General features: G+C 44.8%; 1 protein-coding gene across 1 annotated transcript in view; it reads left to right on the top strand.

Moving 5' to 3' along the window:
* Positions 1 to 3,327: 3,327 nt before the first annotated feature.
* The window catches only part of LOC311246635 (platelet-activating factor acetylhydrolase IB subunit alpha1-like), a gene marked incomplete at both ends in the record, with an annotated part of 29,376 nt that continues 11,004 nt past the window's right edge, over positions 3,328 to 21,699 (top strand). The window contains 2 exon segments of the mRNA XM_084336783.1: positions 3,328 to 3,408; positions 3,647 to 3,736. Coding sequence (XP_084192909.1) covers positions 3,328 to 3,408; positions 3,647 to 3,736 — 171 coding nt within the window.

Genomic DNA, 21,699 nt, shown 5'->3' with positions numbered 1-21,699 from the left:
GCTTCTCGATTCTGGACCGCAGCATGGACTCTCATGAACACACGTAAAGGGCGCTTCCACTGTCATCGTCAAGGAGGTAAATGTCTGTATACATTCTATTTGTATTACGTTGAATTGATTGTTATAATTTAGTTTTTGTGCTGAACACGATTATATAATACGGATAGATACTAGCTAAATGTCAAGCAATATTAATATCAATGCCAAAATGTGCGTACAACACACCATACGTTTTATATGTCCCCATATTGCTCAATGGTAGATCCCGCTGTAGAGACATTTCAGGAACTGAATTACATGAGCCAAGATTACGGTATTTTTGTTAGGGTTTGTAACCGACCTCAAACGCAACGGCACAGAGAGAGTTGTTCAGAGTTAGCCAAAGCAAGGGCGTATTTATTTTCAGAGTTACAAGATGGAATGAAGTTGAGCAACCGAACAAACGGGGAATCTGGCATGTGAAGGTTGTTGCGGCTCTGCAGATACTCCCAGTAGGTGGTGGTGAGGAATTGGCTTGTGACGTCTGAAGCGGCTCTGCAGATCCTCCCAGCTTTCACTCCCGGTGGAAACGGAGAGAGAGAGAAATCTGAGTTAGCCCAGCGCACAACAGAAACAGAGAGGTGACTGATCCAGTATATATCCAAGTGACTTGATCTTCGGTGTACCACACACAGTTAGCAGAGTCCAGAGAAAAAACAATACGGTAATCCAAAGTGTAAATCCAACACAAAAATAGGTGAGAACAGTACAAACAAAAACGGGATCTCTTCGGTGTTTCACAAACACACAAAAAACTGATGATCCAAAAGAACTGTTTCCAAAAACTCACCAGAGCACCACGCGTAAAGCGGGCAGATAACGAGGCGCAGCTCAGAACGGGAAACCAGGTTCTCCACAGGGATTCTCCACGAAAGTCCTGGGCCCTCATTCATCAATAGTGTGCGTAGAACATTTCTATTTCCACACGTAAGCACGGAATGTAGAACTAGTGTACGCACAGGGAAGTCGGGATTCATCACACACTGCGTACGCAGGCTCTATGCTCCTCCGTGTTGATGAATACCACTTTGTTCTACCGTCAATGCTCGTGCATGATTATCCATATATGGTCATGAAAGTGAGGAAACACCCCCCATGGGATGTGAAATAATGGACTGACCCGAGCGGAACCCTGAGAAACTCCACGGAGAATTCACTGCTGTCGAACCAAGAAGACACTATCGCGTATTATGGGATAAATAAAAGGCGGATTTGTAAACGGTGATGTCAGATATCAACGGCTCCCTAAGACCATTGCTGCAATTCTGCCTGGACAGCTCAAAATACTAATAAAGACCGTTCGTTGACCACTGTTTGGCGTTGGTTGTGTGTCATTATAACCGTGCTGTAATATGAATGCCTTTATTAGTTGTGTTCGATTGGCTATATGATCTTTAGAGGCATCTATTTTGTTGTCGGCTAATAAAGACCGCGCTGGAATATGACTGCCTTTTCCCGTGTTGTTTGATTAATACCGGGATTAAAGTTCTCCTCAATTCTATTCCAAATCGCGATGGATCTCCCGTCAATTTTCTACCTGCTGCATATGATTTCTAGAGGCATACTACAATCTATTTTGATGTCAGTATTGGGTAGCCTATATAAACAATATAATACGAGAGCATATACAAGAACAATGAATCTCACTGCATGTATGATGTAGCCAGCTGCCTTTCAATACATGAACTTGAATTCCATCATGTTTGTGTGCGGGACTCACAAGGCTGTTGTCACAATGGGTGGTACCGGTGTACAGTAATAATAACAGTCCACACAATATCACGATCCATGCCATAGCCTATGTTCTATTAGGACATGATCTGTGACGACAAATGTTCTAGAATGTTTGATTAAGATATCATACTCTGACAGCATGCCTATGAGCAACAAAAACGCGAACTTGAATCCCATCATATAGTCTGTCCACTATCTGCATGGTGTCATTGCAATGCGTTTTCTATTCTTTCTTATACAGTAAAAAGGGGGAAGAACACTATATTCATATGACTTATTCTGCTTACAGCTTCGAAATTCCACTTGTTTCGTTTAACGTAAAGCCTTTTAAATATAATCAAAACGTTCCCGTGTTTCGGCGGTCTGTGCGCAAAATAATAACGAGTTGAGCTTTATGATTTATGATGAATTGAAAATGGGGGACCCTGATGTGAACAAGACGAAAGTTGGTCTGCATCCCCAATTAACAATTGTATGTACTGAGCTGTACTGTACTGTACCCATTCTGCAATCTGTTAATAAACTTTTCAATCAATCAATCAATCAAGCTACGCGGAGCGCAGTCAGTCAGTAGCCTACACCCCGTATATTCCGATAACGCTATATAAACCATGCTGCATTCATTCTGAGAGAAAGATCTATTATTCCAAATGCTATTTATAGGGTTTTGACCATAATTACACTACTGTTGCTATTTTACAATGAACTATAATGAACTACGGTTCGTACAGAACATGCCAGTGTTATTATGCACAGAAGCTCATTTCCTTGTTGTAATAATATATTCTACCACTGGGCGCTAAGTACGCCAGGTCTGACCTGTGCGTAGATGTACGCACAAAGTCAAGTTCAAGTTGAAATTGATGAATCCCACTCTTTGCTTAGAAATGATCGTACGCACAGGGTAAGCACAGATCTGTGCGTAGAACACGTTGATGCATGAGGGCCCTGGACAGCAAACAGCGACGGGGAAGGCAGGCAAATGCAGGAGTATTTAGAACGATCCAACATCGATAGTAGGGGGATCAGGGTATATAAAGCCACAGGGCGCTGATTACAAGCTGTGACAGCTGCGGGATGAAATTGATACTTGCTCCAGAAGCGTGTGGCGGGGAGAGCACCAATCAACACGGCACCTTACAGGAATGGAGCGTGTGGCGGGGAATGCAATTAATCAACAAAGTACCTTAAAGGAACGGAGCGTGTGGCGGGGAGCGGACCAAACCTCACAATTTTGGTATGGTCTTTATTGGCTATACTATATTTGACAATGTACGGAGATAATGAGGGTTTTACATTTTAATAGACAATAGTAGTGTACTTATGTCATGACAATATCTTGCTTGTTGGGTTTCTTGTAAATGTCAATTGACTGTTTTAGCTAGCAAAACGTTACGTTACATCTCGTGGTTCTGCAATCTCCGCACCCAAACTGATACAAAAAAGCATTTGCTTGCACATTTAGTCTAATTCGATACACCTTGTGGGGTTGCAGAAAGTCATTAACGCTACTGTTTTCTCAACACAGACACCATTTCGCCGTTTAGCCTAGTGATGAGTGCAGAAGACTCGAACCCCGCCGCCACACCCACTCCTTGTTTGGACACCCAAGGAGATGGACGATGGATATCTTTGGTGTGTGTATATATTATCATTCGGAGTTGTCCCACTGTTTGTTGCACCTTATGGTACACTGTTATGTTATAATAATATTATATTTATCATAATTAATCGGTCTGGAATTTTATTTTAAGTGTTCGTTTTGGGGCTATTATGATGTCATGCATGTTGTGCCTGATCAGTAGATGTCAGTAGAATGCAACGTCTTTTTCATGTGTGTAATAATCTCTGTCCTTACTCTAATTCTCTACAGCACAACGGCTTTGTGTCTGACAGCAAAGACAAGGAACCCGATGTCCTTTTTGTCGGAGACTCTCTTGTTCAACTTATGCATCAGTTTGGGGTAACCCTTACATTTGATACTTTGTTTGAACTCTGTGATACATGGCAGATACTTTCACTTGTATGTAGTGTTGTTACACACCAGAAGTATGACTTTTAAATTATACCTTCCTAAAATATCTTAACTCATTCATTCTGTGGTCGCGGGGTGGTCGCGGGGTTATGCCTGTGGTCGCATTGCCAAACGTTAAGGCCTGTCACGATAACACATTTTGCTGGGCGATTAATTGTCCCAGAAATTATTGCGATAAGTGATATTATTGCGCTTTTGAGAGATTTTCTTTTTTTGAGAAATGTATTTCCCAAAAGTTTTCAATTAACCTTTTTATTTTTTGTACTAATATAATAATAGCATAATAATGCAAGGAAACCGTTTCAAAGTGCAATAAACCTTTATTTAACATTGGAAGACATTTTAAATATCCTAAATTAAAGAATTCTCAGTGTGATTGTTTATTATAAAACAAACTGAAACTGGAAACAAGCCCTCTGTCTGGCTTTTTGTGTCATCCTTTTAACATGTACATGTATTATTAATGTACCTTGCGGTACCATGTACAAAATGTTAATAAAGTATGAGGAAAAAACTGTGGAAACGTAATAAATAAAAGGCAGTGAAACAATAATCAAATAAACACCAAAATATATACTATCTCTATTGGAATGGAGACTTCAGCACAGGATAAACTAGGGATGGGCAAAAATAATCCAGATCGATTGATCACATGATGTACTCGTGGAGGAAAACGCTGTACAAAATAAACGACTTTTCCGGTGTTTTAGACTTTGCTCTTTTATTTTGAAACCCACCGACCGGAGCGGAAGTATTGTTGTTATTATCCTAGCAGCACCTATGAGCGGACAACTTGTCTCGTCTGGTTCTGTGTTTTTGAGCTAATAAAACAAATGTTGAGATTGTTGGTGAACAACTAACTTTAGGTTAGTTTTAACGTTAGCTACTAACGTTAGATGCAGCTACTACAGGCAATCAACGATGAGGAGGAAGCCGTATATAATAGAATAGCCCTGTGGTGCGTAGGCACACAGCGCAACTAGAAACTACCAGTTATAATAAATTAATTCATGTTTAACTTGTCCCCGTGTCCAGTCCTTTGACTAGCCCCACCCGTTCATTGTAAACAATGATGCATGTAATTGTATTAACGTTATTGTGTGTTGTAGCTATGCTATACGTTGTATTTCGTTTGTTAGCTATTTAGCTAATGTTGATAGCATTGAATAGATCTTTAATCTTTATTTAGCAGTCCAGTTTCTCCGGCCAATATCGAGTAACTACTTGGGTCTAAAAATAGCTACACTACAAAGAACGCTACTTGGTTAAAAGGAGCAACGCTATTGAGAAATGTAGTTCTGTTTCGTAATGGCTCTCGCTCGGCGTCACTCTCTGCACTGTACCTCGCTCGTGCACGCGCACTGAATAAAAAAATTCCACAATGTACCTTTACATCCCAACATCCGTCTGGCCACACCCCTATCAGCTCACCTACATAAGCAGGGGTGGGGCCACATACTCGCCTCCTTCTTCGCTTTCACCACAAGGAAGTGCCTTCGGTAGATCCCCACTTGACGAGGTTGTTAGGTAGAAGAAAGTTGGAAAACAAGAGATACGTTAACATCATATCTTTATTTTCTCTCTCACTATTTTCGAGAAAATACGGCGATATTGTCTTCGTTACTGGAGTGTCTGGAAGATGATGATCATTCTACACCTCCACCGTTTTTTTCGTATTAGGAGTTCACGCCGCTGACATGCCTCCCAACTACAATCCTCCTTGCTGCGGCTGGATGGGGTAAGACCCTCCAGCAACACAGCTGGACTGTAGGACGCACCGCTGTTGTGAGAAGCGGTGGGTTCCAGGTTTGGTGAGTAATGTTTGCTTGCGAGCACCACTTGTCTGTTAGTGCTATGGGGGCTAGCTGACAATGTTTACGAAAACCGGCCCCAGATTAGGGTCCTTTGTTAAGCCTTTTTAGGCGACGGCGGAGGATCTTGGTTTGAAGCCCATTATAGTCAACTAGTGGGCCACGACCAGTAACTGGTGATCCCAGGATTCTCTGGACGAGTGGATACTTCTCTGTCACCGTATAGGCCCCATCTTTCATATGCAAATGAGAGTATACCCTAAACGAGGAAATGTGGGCATGGATGTTCGTTATCGGAAGAGCCATGTTCAAGTTGGCTACAGCCCAGATGGGACTTGTGCTGGCTCCGCCGGGTGTATGGTAAAATCACCGTTGTAAACTGTGTTGACATCTCGTTTCTCTTCTCTCTTAAAAGGTGAGGAGGGTTTCAGAACGGCGGCCTGTCTGAGTGTCGCTTGTTATATCGTTGTGTACAAGTTCAGGTGATAGCTGCTTAGCTTGCGTGCTAGTTGTGGCCTACCTGTTAGCCAGTCAGCTGTTAGCTGCAGCGCTAGCCCGTTGTGTCACTAGGCTAGGAAACGTTAGCTTGCTGCTATCGGCCGAGAGCGGCTGTTAGCTTGATGCTACACTGTGGAACATTGCTATGACTATAACATGCCTTGAAACACTCTGACTACGACGTCATCTTTGACAGAGGATGTTAGTCGAACCTACCCGGAGCCGGCCGGCGAGGACTGTGTCAACAAGGAGAACCGTAGCGGCGGGATGGAGCAGCGACGCTGCCCGTGTCGTCAACACAGATGCTGTGTTTACTATCGGTGCCTTGTTAGAGACTGCAGTTCGCTTGATCTGCGCTCACGGTAGGAAAGGTCCTGACCAGACCTTGAACACTTCTTCTTTCTTTCCCTTCTAAATGTTTTGTAAATAACGATGTTTTCCAAAACGAGTGTTGCTGCGCTACATTTAGGATACGACGCGAGTTATGTGTGAATAGTCTTGTCACTGGTATTAGCTTCTCCATGCAAATCGGGTTGTTTGTTACAGATGTGAAAATGATCTGGTTTGTTGTGTTGAGAAACATCATGTGTGTGCATGTACCGTGTACTCACAACTAAGGGGGTTAAACTAACCTATAAAGCAGACCTGTGCATTGTACGGCCCGCGGGATGATTCTGACCGGCCCGCGAAAGATTACATGATAATAAAAAAAAAAAAAAAAAAAAAAAAAATTATTTTTTTTTTTTTTTTTTTTACTTTTTTTTTTCATGTCAACGTTCACACGCACAGTATACGCTTAGGAGACATGCTCAGAAGATGTTGGTTCTCTTTGGATCCACCTACATATGTGAACAGACATTCTCAGTCATGACGTTTACCAAGTCCAGGTACAGATCCTCTCTCACTGATGAACATCTGGCAGCTGTGCTTCGCATCTCCACCTCAGACATGCAACCTGACTTTGATGGACTTGTTAAAGCTCAACAGAGACTGGATTTCTCACACTGAATGAAAAAAAAAGAACTGAAGAACACTAAAATGTGGAAATATAACAAGTGAAATGGGACACTTGATATTTTTTTTTCTTTTTTTTGCAGTTCTGAAAACATTAAATGTTTAATATAGGCATGTAAAGTAAAAAAAAGGCTACAAAACTGGGACACTTTTCTTTACACAGTTCAGTGACATGTCTTGTTTATTTTTGCTATAAGATGATGTGATGTCTTTAGAAAGCTAAGAAAATCCTTGTTTCAATAGTATATGAAACTCAAAATGCCCTTTGTTATTAATGTTTCACATTTTGTTTATCATTTTGGAAATAAATTCTATTTGAATAAATTATATTTTTGAAAGCTAACCTCACCTTTTAATTGCCAAATAATAACATACACTCTTACCAGGGGTCAAAACAATGCCATTTACTGCTTTTTATATAGAAATAAAATGTATATTATGCATAATTGAGTTTGGAATTTTGGCCCGGCCCCCCAACATATTTTCAGTTGCTCATTCGGCCCCCCGGGAAAAATAATTGCCCACCCCTGCTATAAAGCTATGCTTAGTGACATATGAGTGAAGAATGAATTCTTTTCTCAGCCTGTAATGACAATGAACAGTGTGTTCACATATTAACAGGTTTACCTGTTCAACTGGCCGTATTAAGGGTAAGATAGGAGGGGTGTTTTCCTCCCGGTTCCCTGGGGACTTCCTCACCCTCCTCTCAAACATGTTGTTACAATATATTGTGTCACTGTGTGGTGGGATACGATGTAACCCTTAGCTTGATTGCTGGGGTTGTGCTAAAACTGCTTGAGGAACTGTATTTTCCTAAAAGAAAAGATTGTTTGGTCACTTTTCGTGTGTGCTTAGCAAGGCCTGTGGCCGATACTAATCGAGAATTGTGTATTCTCTCATTATGGAAAAACGGCGTTCCTCTGTAGAGTGTATTGCCATTTTTTGTGGTGGTAAAGGGTTGTGTGTATCTTGTGATCTACAACTGGGTTGGGTTGGCCACAGAAGCACATGTGTAAGTCTGGTACCGGGGCTCTTAAGGGGGCCCTCTCTATTCTGTGTTTTTTCCTTAGTAAAAATCAAATAGCAGGTTAGCACATGCGCTGTGTGAAGCTGTTAGACGCTTCATGTAGCTGACTATGACTGTGTCATACTCTTTTTTGTCATTACATCGTATCATGGGTGTGGGGTCGTAAAGGGGTGTACTGGTAATCCTTTCCTCCCCTTTTCTGATTGGTCAGGGGTTAAAACCTCCTGTCCTTCAAGGTTCCTGTCACGTTGCTTTTCGGCACGTTACAGGGTAAGAGGGGGGGGGGGGTGGAGTTTCCTGGTCCCACGCCCTGGAATATTGGGCGTGTGCACCGCAGGAATTCCCCCGCCATAGAGTATGTCACTGTGCGCGTCTCTGTTGGTAAGACTTCCGTGTGCTGTTCAGGTCCATATGATGGATCTGTTTCAGGGAGTGGTCAGGGCTCCTCCTCACGAAGCTCCTACTCTGGCCGTCTGTGAGTTAGGACTCTCCTTCCCTGTGAGGGAGCCTCCTCAGAGTTCAGAGCCTCCTCCTCAGATTGTCAAGATGAGTAGAACTTCGAAAAGGAGTTCTGCTCTATTGTGTGTGTATTCGATTAAATTCGATTATTGAGTGTATTGGTTCAGTGCCTCCTCCTCGGAGAGCCCTAATCCAAATATTACATAGCTCAATGTTGCAATATATTCTTTTCAATCTATACAGCTCGCGTGGGAAGTCTCTCTGGGGATTTCTGTCTCCTCCCTATGGGAGGGTGGTGGGATGTAAAAATGTAAACAATTTTTACCCTCAGCCTGCGTCACGAGGGATTCATGTCAGTCTGTGTTCTTTCTTTTTTGAATAAAAAGAGGAAGGTACATGAAGCACGACGGCTCCGTGTCGTTCTCCCAGGCAACTTGGAGGAACAATGTTTGGTGTCTTGATAGACTATCCATTGATGTGTTTGGGTCTCGACGCATACATAGTGCTGGCTCGGTGTGTTTCTGTTCAGGGTCACACAGGGGCTAAGTGCGCCTTGGTTGCTTGTTAAAACAGCGTTTTTATAGGGCAACTGGGATGGAGTTTTGTCTCTTCCGAGTGCCAGTTTACTAGGTTGTCTCGATGAATTCTCGTTCATATCTGGGGGATGTTAACGGAATAGATCTGAACATAGGTAGAGGGGTCTCACGCCCTTGGGGTGGGCCACTGAGCACGGTCTAATTGAGGACCGTCTGGGTGGTGCCCTCTTTTCATGTTTTAGATCGACACGCATACCTACCCCCTCTCCTGGAGTGGGCAGGTCGGCGTGGTTAGGACTGGCCTGTTCACGCTGGTCCAGGTCAGTTAACCCGTTGTCCGCCAGGGATGCAGATCTGCTGTTCTGGTACCCTGAGGGACTTGTGCTTTTTTCGGGGGGGAAAATGCCAGGTCGGTCCGGGTGTCACAGGGTTAGGCGCTATGGAGACCCTTGTTGGGTACATGTTGTACTCTGCACTACCGTAATGGCTTATGGCCATGCCAACCTGTACACGCCCGATCTCGTCAGATCTCGGCCGCTACGCAGGTTCGGTCCTGGTTAGTACTTGGTAGGGAGACCTCCTGGGAATACCAAGTGCGGTGTGCTTAGGGCTGGTTCTCCATTCTTTTCGCTCCTCTCTCACGCGTGGCGAAGAGGGGCCTGTTGGGGTGGTCTTGGACCTCCTCTGGTAACCCTGTGCTTCCCGTGCCGCCGGGCCCGGTCCGAAGTAATGTTCGTCGACCCGTAGGCCTGGAATAACCCTTTTTTGAAAACTGAAACACTTGTACTGCGGTATAGCCAGTGTGTATCCGCAGGTGTGTTTTGGAGTTTTTTCTTGAGGGGTTATAGGAACAACCACCGCATTGGGTAACGACAAGGTGGTTGGTTCCCTGGTGTGTTGGAGCAGTGTCAACTCCCGGGTTACCCGGTTGAGGGTGCCCCTGCACGTTCATGACGTCTGCCAATCATGTCAGCCTTCTCTGCCTCAACCCCTCTGGGTGTTTTTTTTTTAAAATGGAGGCTTGGTCATGCAACAACGCCAGCATACGCCCCTTCCGCCGGGGGGGCTGTTCTCAGCTGACTCCTTTGGCGCCTGTCTCGTCCGCAGTGCTCCAGGCTCAGGTTACAGCCTGTTGCCTGGTTTTCCCCGGTGCGCTGCCTTCTTCCGTTGGTTAACCTTTTTTGTGTGCTTATGGCCATGCTGACTGCCTGTTCTGCAGGGTCAGTGTGCCAGGCGGTGTGCTATTGGGGGGAAAGGGCCTGCTCTTGGAGGGGCATTATCCGAATACGCTGGCGATGTGGGGGGCGGTGTCACTAAGTGACCGCCTGGTGGGGTCTTGATGCCTGGCGTCATTGACCTCTCCGGGCCCCCGTTTTCCAGGGGATCCAGTCCCTTCAGTGGGTCTGGGTCTTCCTTCGCGCTCCGCTGCTACGGCCTTGCCACGGGGTTGGGTTTGCTCTTGACCCCGTTATTCTGGGGGCAGTAACGAGGTTGTTCCTTCCGTTCGTTCCCGGGTGGCATGCGGGTTGTGCGTGTGTGTAGTCGTGGGGTCAGGCCACGGTCTGCTCACCCTGTGCATTCAGTTGCTTGAGTGCCTCTTCGCACGGTCGGATCCGTCGCCCTCCCGTGATCCTCCAATAGGGGGGGTGCCCTCCATTAGGGGGGGTCGGGGGGGCTTGGTCCTCCCTGATCTGATGGTTGTGGGGGGCCTCAGCGGGGTACATTTGTCGGCCGATGGCTCTCACTCGGCCTCCCTTGTGCAGAGAGTGACGCCGAGCGTCACCATTACTCACAGAACGGAGCTCCCGTGCTGTACTCTGTAGTAACGCCAGCGGCCCCCCACACGGAGAGTGACTGACGAGAGGTACTGGTTCCGCCTCATTAAAACAAACACGCAAATAGCAATTAATCGCGCCTGTCAAAATCATTGCATTCATTTGAATTATCGCGCGATAAATTGATTATCGCGGCAGGCCTAGGACTGAGTCACCTTGTTTGTAGAGCTATAACTATATTCTATATTATAGCTATGGATACAATACTATGGCCCATTTGACATCACCTATCTTCCGTTCAAGATGCAAAAAAGAAATTATTTCTCCATCCATACGTTCCCGTTTTATACCGTGGTGAATATAAGTATGGTTTTAGAGTGCTCTAGGGCAGGGGTTCTCAACCTTTCTGCTGCCAAGGCACCCCTGTGTTCAATAAAATATTCCAGGGCACCCCTACATACGATAAAGACTTTTCCGGTCCTGTCTTTTTTGCTACAATGATGACAAAAGTGCTTGCTTTCAAAATAATGTTTATTTAAGAAACCGGGAAACACATTTGTGTGTATATGCAGGCTATATAATGCATTATTAACAGGTGTTTCAGGTCTAAATGGCTTAGTACTGTTGACATTACACTGCTTGTAGTAGAAAATCAAATAGCATATTTCTTTAAATAAAATTACAGAAAATGATCACTAAAGTACTATCTGTTGCAGCTGCACACTTTTCCATAAAAATAGCATATTTGGATAGTAGTGGCGCCGATGAGAGTGGCAGCCTTTTCATAGCAGCTCCCACCCCCTTTACTTCTTATCCCGTTTACTACTTCTTACTTATTCTTTTTGTGATTATACTTACTTAATAGGTGTATAAGTGACTGTGCGTTGCTTTAGACCAAGTTAAGGCATTTGTAACAACTTCTGTGAAGTTAGCTGAGTTAGGCAAGTTCGGTCGAGCACAACTCTGAACAATGGACACCGGCGGCGAGCTGGTTTACCCGCGGCAGGACAACAACAACAACAACAGCAACAACGGCGGGCTGGTTTACCCGAGGGAGGCTCTCCTCTGCTTTCGAAACAGAGTTGCAGAACCACCGAGGAATCTACCAGCCGAAATAAGGATTCGCAGACGGGGAAATCGAGCTGGCACGAGCGTGAAGGACAGGATAAAGGACATCAGGAGATTCAAGCCTTACCTGCCCGCTGTCGTCATGGGGAACGTGCGATCGCTGGCCAACAAGACCGACGAGCTCTCAGCCCTGATGATCAACCAGCGTGAGTACAAGGAGGCAAGCCTACTGTGCTTCACCGAATCCTGGCTGAACGAGAACATCCCGGACAGTGCAATAGAACAGGAGGGCTTCACGGTGGTGCGCGCCGACCGGAGTAAACAGAGCGGCAAGCGGAGAGGCGGAGGGCTTGTTGTCTTTGTTAACTCCAAATGGTGCCACCCGGGGCACATCACCATTAAGGAACGTATCTGTTCCCCCGACATTGAACTATTGGCACTGAGTCTGCGGCCATACTATTTACCGCGAGAAATAACACACGTCCTGGCTCTCACTGTTTACATCCCACCCAGCGCGGCGGCGGCGCAGGCGAGTGACGTCATACACTCCACCGTCGCGGCGCTTCAGACAAAACACCCGGATGCATTTATTTTTATCAATGGGGACTTCAACCATGTCAGACTGAACAAGACCCTGACAAACTTCACCCAGTATGTCACCTGCAAAACCAGGGGAGACAAAACTCTGGACCTCCTGTATGCTAACGTGAAGGAGGCTTTCAGTGCGACTTCCCTGCCCCCCCTCGGCCAGTCAGACCACAACCTTGTGAGGCTTGTATCCACATACACGCCTCTCATTAAGAGACAGCCTCCGACCACCATGTCTGTCCCACAGTGGTCTGACGACGTCGAGGAGGAGCTACAGGAGTGTTTCAGGTCGACAGACTGGGATATGTTTGAGAGGGCCTACGGTGATGACATTGATGGACTATCCCACTGCATCACAGACTACATCAGGTTCTGTGAGGAGAGCATCGTACCCACAAAGAGGGTACGCTGCTTCTCAAACAATAAACCCTGGATTAGCAAGGACATTAAACACCTGCTAAACAGGAAAAAGAGGGCCTTCATGGCAGGGGACACTGAGCAGGCCAGGGCTGTCCAAAGGGAGCTCAAAAAAGAGCTAAGGGCAGCCAAGGTCAGCTACAAGGACAGGCTGGAGGGCAGACTACAGGCCAACAACACCAGGGAGGTGTGGGCGGGGGTCAGGAAGATCACTGGTTTCAAACAGCAGGGCACAGCTGTGGAGGGCCCTCCAGAGCGTGCAAACGAGTTCAACTCGTTCTTCAACCGCTTTGACCAGAGTGGCCTCCCCACACCCCTCCCCCCACCCATCGACACCAGCACCAGATCACACCTACAAAGCAGCCCCCCCACCCCCCACCCACCCACACCCATCAGCAACGGCACCCCACCCCCAACACCAGCAGACTGCCCACCACCCCCAACCCTGACGATCACAACCAGTCAGGTCAGTAGGCAGCTCTCCAAAATTAACGTAAACAAGGCCAGAGGACCGGACAACACCAATCCCAGGGTGCTCAAGGTATGTGCAGAGCAGCTGGCAGCACCGCTCCAGCATCTTTTCAACCTCTCCCTGAGGCTGGAGAGGGTGCCCCAGCTCTGGAAGACCTCCTGCATTGTCCCGGTGCCCAAGAAGGGACGTCCCAGCACCCCCAACGACTACAGGCCAGTCGCTCTGACGTCACACGTCATGAAGACGTTTGAGAGACTGGTCCTGCAACACCTCAAGCCCCTGGTGCGTGACTCCCTCGACCCCCTGCAGTTTGCATACCAGGCAAACATCGGGGTGGAGGATGCCATCATCTACATGCTCCACAGAGCGTACACGCACCTGGAGAAGCCGCGCAGCTCAGTGAGGATTATGTTCTTTGATTTCTCCAGCGCCTTCAACACCATCCAGCCGTCACTGCTAGCGGAGAAGCTCTCTGCGATGCAGCTGGAGCACGGCTTGGTGGCCTGGATCAAGGACTACCTCACTGAGAGGCCACAGTACGTTAGACTAAAGGACAGTCAGTCTGACGTACTGGTGAGCAACACCGGCGCCCCCCAGGGAACTGTGCTGTCACCCTTCCTCTTCACCCTCTACACCTCAGACTTCTGCCGCAACTCCAGCGGGTGCCACCTGCAGAAGTTCTCAGACGACTCCTCCATCATAAGCTACATCACCGACGATGATGAGGAGGAGTACAGAGCCCTGGTGGAGAGCTTCGTGGGGTGGAGCGACAGCAACCACCTCCAACTCAACACCAGTAAGACCAAGGAGCTGGTGGTGGACTTCCGGAGGGGCAAGAAGAGGCCCCCCCCGATTCCCATCTCCATCCGAGGGGTGGATGTGGAGATGGTGGACTCATACAAGTTCCTTGGGGTACACCTGAACAATAAACTGGACTGGTCGGACAACACAGAGGCCCTCTACAGGAAGGGACAGAGCAGGCTGTTCTTCCTGAGGAGACTCAGGTCCTTCAATGTGTGCAACAAACTGCTGCAGTCTTTTTACCAGTCTGTTGTGGCCAGCATCCTCTTCTATGCTGTGGCATGCTGGGGAGGCTACATCAACTCAAGGGACACCAACAAGCTCAACAAGCTGGTGAGGAAGGCTAGCTCCGTGGTGGGAGTCGAGCTACCTAGACTTGAGGTGATGGTAGAGAGGGGGATGATAAGGAAGCTGGATGCCATCATGGAGAACCCCTACCACCCCCTCTACGACGAGCTAGTCAAGATGAGAAGCTCGTTCAGCCACAGACTCATCCCCCCCCGACACTCAACTAACCGCCTCGGACAGTCCTTCATACCAGCGGCCATCAGGCTCCACAACAGTGGGCAGCGACTAGCAGCCTCCAGGCCCCACAACAGGGGGCAGCGACAGCGACTGCTACCAGACATTGACCTGGGACTTATAGGAACCCAAGGGGGACAAAGTAGACTACCCTGGTACTTTGATTAATGTATACTCAGTAGATAGTAAATTATAACACTACCTCATGCATACTGCACCTTATGTGACACTGTGAATAATGTGAATATTCCTCAGCTAGTCAGATAGTAAATTATATTGACCATATTGATCAAATTGTTTACACTGCCTGTGTTGTCTTTTACTACTGTATACTGTGTTGTTTTACTACCTGTACCCCCCCCCCCCATGCTGCTATGATGCCTGAATTTCCCCAAGGGGATCAATAAAGGAATATCTTATCTTATCTTATCTTATCTTAAGTGTGACAATTTCTCAAAAACTGAAAATCATGTATTTTTTTTTAAATACAGAAAAGGATCACTAAAGTGCTATCTGTTGTAGCTGCACTGTTCTCCATAAAAATAGCATATTTTGATAAGTTTGACCATTTCTCAAAAACAGAAAATCGTGTATTTTTTTAAATACAGAAAATGATCACCAAGTTACAATTTCTCAAAAAATATAAATAAATACAGAAAATAAGCACTCGTTCACTCAGTGGACATTTCTAGCTCAATGCGAGGTCTGCTGCTGCTGGCTAATAATATTGTCAATACGTGGGGAGATCTTTGACAAGGCAACACGCATGTCATCCTCAAGGCTCAACTTGGCCCTATATTTTGTTTTCAGAGCTGTCATGGATGAAAAGCCAGCTTCACACAGATATGTGGTGCTGAATGGTATCAACACCTTAACTGCTGCATCATGAGATACTTGGTACTCAGCACCACACTCTGAAACTAGCTCTCCAGGTGGTATCAGATGAGATTTCAATGAGTTCTTCGAAGAGTTTGGATGGAGATGTGTCAGGAAGCTTTGTCTCAATGTTGTCTGTTTTATCCAGAGTAACTTGGTGATCCTTTTCTGTGTTTTATTAAATAATGAATTTCAGATTTTGAGAAATGGTCAAACTTATCCTAATATGGTATTTTCATGGAAAACAGTGCAGCTGCAACATATAGCACTTTAGTGATAATTTTCTGTAATCCAAAAAGAATTTAAAAAAAATTATTTAATTACATTTTTTTATCTCAAGGCACCCCTGGCGAGAACCGCTGCTCTAGGGTAATTCATGAAATCCTGAGTTAAAGCCCTATACGTCGATTCCACTATACATGTTGCCATGTCTTGCCTGTATACGCTATTATCCCGAAATCAAATCTAGATCATAGCTATTATGTTCCCTCGTTTCTGATTATTTGATTGTCAGTAACGGCATTCGCATTGAACACTAAAAACGGTTATCAGCCCGATCAGTATGAAAGCATTGCAGGATCAAGCTAAAATGTACATCAAATCGCCCTTACCTATGGCCGGGAGTAATCCGAAAAGAATATTCCAATTGTTTGATCACCATCTGGTATATCTAATGTCGACGGCATAATAACATATGGATCGGAGATATTTGACGCGCTTCGATGGAACCGGGACAACCGTTCACCTCGCCCAACAAGGAAAAATGAAACCTGAGACCTGGGGCAGTCCCACAGACAAAGATACAAGTGTAGAAAGGGTGCTCGATACCGCCGTCTAGCGTGATGCGGCCGGTATTGCACTTTTACATTCTCATGAGGATTCCCCATGTTAACCCAGAGTCCGTGCGCCTGTAATGAATAGAAATATCGAATAAAAGAAATAACGATCAAATAACGAGTATACTTGTTGTTGGTGTTCAACGATTGGCGCCCAATAACGAGTATACTCGTCGATGGCGGGGAATGAGTTAATACCGATACTGAAACAATACCACAGCAAAAACCTAAAACATCAGGAAAAGTTATGGAATAATAATATATTAGATGGCAGTCCTGACATGACAGAAATAAATGGATAAAACAATTAACAACAGAGGATAGGTATGTACACTAAGTTTGAGCTGTTTTATTAATTGTACAATTTATTAATACTGTATTATTGTATACATTTACTTGAACTTGTACTGGATCTCCTTTGGTAAACAAGAATACCCTGAAGACTCTAACAGGAGCACTCATTCAAGGGTACTACGACTATGCGTGCACCTCATGGTACCAAAGCACCTCAAAGGCACTAAAAACAAGATTACAAACATCACAAAACAAACTGGTCAGACTACTGCTTGACCTTACTCCTAAAACCCACCTCACCCCTGCCCACTTTGACAACCTAGGATGGCTTAGAGTAGACGACAGAGTACAGCAACTTGCAATGGGCCTGGTCTACAAGATACACTATACGACTATACCATGTACATGTCAAAGTGCTTCCCAAAGGTCAGTGAATACCACGACCACAACACCAGAGGGAGTTCCACAAATCATGTTCAACCCAGATTCGGCACAAACAAGGGACTAAACACGTTTTGCAATTATGCCACATCAATGTGGAACACCCTACCCACAGCCGTAAAAAAATGTGAATCCCTACCCACCTTCAAAACCGCTCTCAAAGAGCACCTACGGGAGGCTGCAATTCAAAACTGGCCCCTGTAAATATCCAACCCCCCACCCAACTAGGGGTGGGAATCACCAGTTTCATCACGATACGATACGATATTGATTCTTTGGACAACGATACGATATTTTCCGATATCACAAAGTCTGCCACGATACGATTCGATACGATTCGATTCAGGTGCCTGCGATCGATATGAGACGATATTATATGCCCATTTAACACAATTAGTAACATTTAAATCAACAACAAAAAAAGGCAATGGAAATATCATGACATTTTTATTTTTGATCTCTTCCAGACATTTAAATGAAAAACAATCTATTGTTTTTAATACAAATAGACCTCCTGTTCACTGTTTTTGGTTAGTTTTTCTTTTTTTTTCGATATTAATATCCTATCACAGCGCTGTATTTTGGCTGGAAAAGGCATATTGGGAGTCAGAAAGTGCAGTACCGGCCAGATCCCGCTTGTGGGGCTATCTCGAGAATGCAGTAACCCCCCCTCCTTCCCAGTCCCTAGTGGACCTCTGCTGCTCTCTCTATCAGCTTAGCTTAGTTAGCTCACGCTAACGCAACGTTAATTTCGGTATTTAACGCGACGTGGGCATAAAGGAATGGCGAGGATGGAAAGCATGTTAGATGCATTTGAGCCCTTGTGGGGAAAAAAAACAACAGGCACTTATTTCGGGCAAAATAGGCGGACTCTGAAGCAATGTTGTCTAACGTCTACACACTCTGAGCTGCGCTGAGCTACTGTTGTTGTTGCAGCCAGCCGGGCGGATATGCTCACGAGGGGATTTTCAAAATAAGAGTATAAATCGCAATATGAATCGATCTTTTTACGTTGCATCGATCCTATTTGATAATTGATAATAGATCGATATATCGATCTGGATCGATGTATTGTCCCACCCCTACACCCAACCCCTTCCAATATACAGTTTCTTCCCCCTCAAATGTATATACTCTCTTTTAGAAACGGTCTCTTAAACAGTACTGTATATTTGTACATCTTGTATGACATAAATGTCTGGATGTAACCGTACTGTTTATCTGTCGTGTATGTCATAAATGTTACGATTAATTGAAAATGGGGGACCCTGATGTAAACAAGAAGAAAGTCTTTCTCTGGTCTGCATTCCCTTAACACTTTTAGTGCCCAGCAGGGGGCGCACATTTAGTGCTTGAATGCCCACCATCCACTTCAATGTTAGCATTAATATCGTCTAATCTATGTTTTAAAATGGCTATGTGTCTAATCTGCCCGTCGCTTATCAATGACTCATTTTCCAGTCAACATTGTCGAAGCGGATTGTTTCTTTATCGGTTCATTTCTGTTTTATAGCATTTTGAAAAGCCCTCGTTTTCAAGGGGGAAAAAAAGAATCCGTGATAAACGCCCTGTACTGTAATATTCTAGAACGTTGTAATTTTTCGGCCTATTTATGGATCGTTTTCAAATAAATGCTAGATTATCGACGTATACGTGTACGTAGGGCTGGGCGATAAAACGATAACGATAACTATCGCGATAAATTATTTCCTCGAAATAAACATGAAACGTGGTCGCAAAGTTTCGATATATCGATTTTCCAAGCTTGGATATGAGCACACGCACTAACAACCAATCAGTGAAGGAGATGGCCGAGAGCGAAGGAGACCCGCGCTGCACCTCTGGGTAGTAAACAAGGCTGGCTAGGATCATTAGCTTGCACGGCGCTATTTTATAGTTTACGTGCCGAGTGTGTGTGTGGCGTGAATTCTGACGCCACGGTTATAGTAGTGTGGGGTATACGGTGGACGTCGTTGCAATGTATTGGGGCGGAACAGAGTATTTTAGGGATATTTAGTACATTGAAAACATGGCTGGCTAGGATAATTAGCTTGCACGGCGCAATTTTATAGTTTGGCTGGCTAGGATAATTAGCTTGCACAGCGCTATTTTATAGTTTACGTGCCGAGTGTGTGTGTGGCGTGAATTCTGACGCCACGTTATAGTAGTGTGGGGTATACGGTGGACGTCGTTGCAATGTATTGGGGCGGAACGGAGTATTTTAGGGATATTTAGTACATTGTCATGGGATACACTGCTTGCTCTGGCTAACTGCTAACGTGCGCGGACTGATGACGACATCAACTCGAGACATTCGCAGCAGCAAAACAAGTCCATTAATAGCCCGTCCATCGGCGCCGGGCATAAGAAGTTAATTAAACTTGACAGACATTATATCGACGATAATTATCGATATCGAGTTATATGAAAATAATTTTATAATTTTATCGCGATAACGTTTTTGGCCATATCGCCCAGCCCTATGTGTACGTATGCACGCTGGTGCCGCAAGCTGAAAATCGATTATCTTAGTTCCTGATCACTCGCACAGTCAAACAGCCATATCACATATAGGGGAAAAGCTTATATCTCCGTGAAAACATTACCATCTGGGAGACGATAAGGGGCGCTTTTTTCACATCTGAGCGCCTGGTGGAGCTGCTTTACCAACGGTAGACTCGGTTGATGAAATATGAATTCAGATCGCGAATAAATCGCGAATAAAAAAAAATTCACAAGAATTCTCGTGATGGGCATTCAGGGGGCGCGCTGATAACCCGAGATATCTTGTGATGGGCATTCAAAGTGTTAACAATTGTGTGTATTGAGCCGTACTGTATTGTACCCATTCTGCAATCTGTTAATAAAGTTTTCAATCAATCAATCAAACTAGGAATCTGGGATTTAGCCATCGTAGTTTGTCTTACCTTGAAAGGTCAAGAAGGTTTATTGGGAAAAGTGATATGTTTACACTGCACATAAAGGCTAGGGATGTGCCTGCTGGTTCCCACTATTTGCTTCATTATCACAGCTGGACATTAACACTTTGGATGCCAGCCACGCGTTTTGTCGTTAGTTCATGCCGACCGTTGAGTGTCCGCCAACAACATAATCGTTTGTTTGCCGTATTTTTTTTTTATTGGCGATTTGAATTCATATTTCATCAATCGAGCCTCGGGTTAGTGCTGCAGAGTCTCTCTGAGCTCAATTGGGAAGATACCGCCCCCTATCGTCTCTCCCTGTGGTACTGCACCCCATTAGTTTAGACTGATGCAGGGGGAGTGGTCAGTTTCCTCATTTAATTTTTTCCTCAAGGCATCTGAAGAATCGATTGTGCTCACCGGCCCGGAAAACATGTGGATTATGTATTTACAGGACTCAACAGTCAACACTAATCAATAAGCGTGATCGATATTTGCAATGGCGATCAGGAATTGGAATAATATTTTTGGATAACATCTGATCTCAGGTAAGGAATCTATTTTACCAGTCTTAGGATAATCAGACCTGTTTTCACAGAGATATAAGCTTTTTCCCTATGCGTGTGTGTGTGTCTGTGATCGCTGATGAGGAAATGAGAGAATCGATTTTTCAGCCCGCCTCTATAGCGTGCTGAAAAACATCGATATCGATAATCTAGCGTTTATTTGAAAAAAAATTACACCGTTTTTGTGTATTCTAGAATATTCCAGTAAATGCCTTTTATCACGGAATCTTTGAAACGAGGGCTTTTCAAAATGCTATCAAACTAAAATGAACCGATAAAAAAACAATCCGTTTTGAAAATGTTGACTGCAAACAAGTCATTGATAAACGACGGGCAGATTAGACACATAGCCATAATTTAAGAGAGAGAATATGCGTTCACAACGCTATCATTGAAGTGGGTGCTGGTATAACCAATGCGTTGTGTACTTTTTTTAATTGAACGACAGACACTTGCTCCACGGTCTTGGGTGGTTTATTCTGGTAACACACAAAAGATCCTGGTTAGACAGGTTATGTGGTCGGCTCATCAGACCCCTCGAACACCGTTCACATGGGCTGCTTCCTCATGTAATGGTCAATATAATAACATGAAATAATAAACAATGTACAATCAAATGACAATATTTTGTACCTGGTAACACACAAAAGATCCTGGTTAGACAGGTTATATGGTCGGCTCATCAGACCCCTCGAACACCGTTCACTACAGAAGAATTGGGAATAATTAGCCTATTAACATGTGGGCTAGTTATATACATTTTCGACACCATCTCACTTAATTATTATTTTAACACATTTACCATAGGGTCGCTACCTTCTACAATTTATTGTCAACATGCCTACATTAATACTTCCAACTAGTAGTGAGAGTTAAACATTTAGGAACATTATGTTCATTCTGGTGTACTGTCTGTGAACCTACCATGGGCTGCTTCCTCATGTAATGGTGCCACGCTAACGTGAACAC

The sequence above is a fragment of the Notolepis coatsorum genome (genome assembly GCF_963971535.1).
Source record: "Notolepis coatsorum genome assembly, chromosome: 19".
NCBI lineage: Eukaryota > Metazoa > Chordata > Actinopteri > Aulopiformes > Paralepididae > Notolepis > Notolepis coatsorum.
Note: the sequence above shows the minus strand (reverse complement) of the source record. Positions and strands in the feature narration are given on the sequence as shown.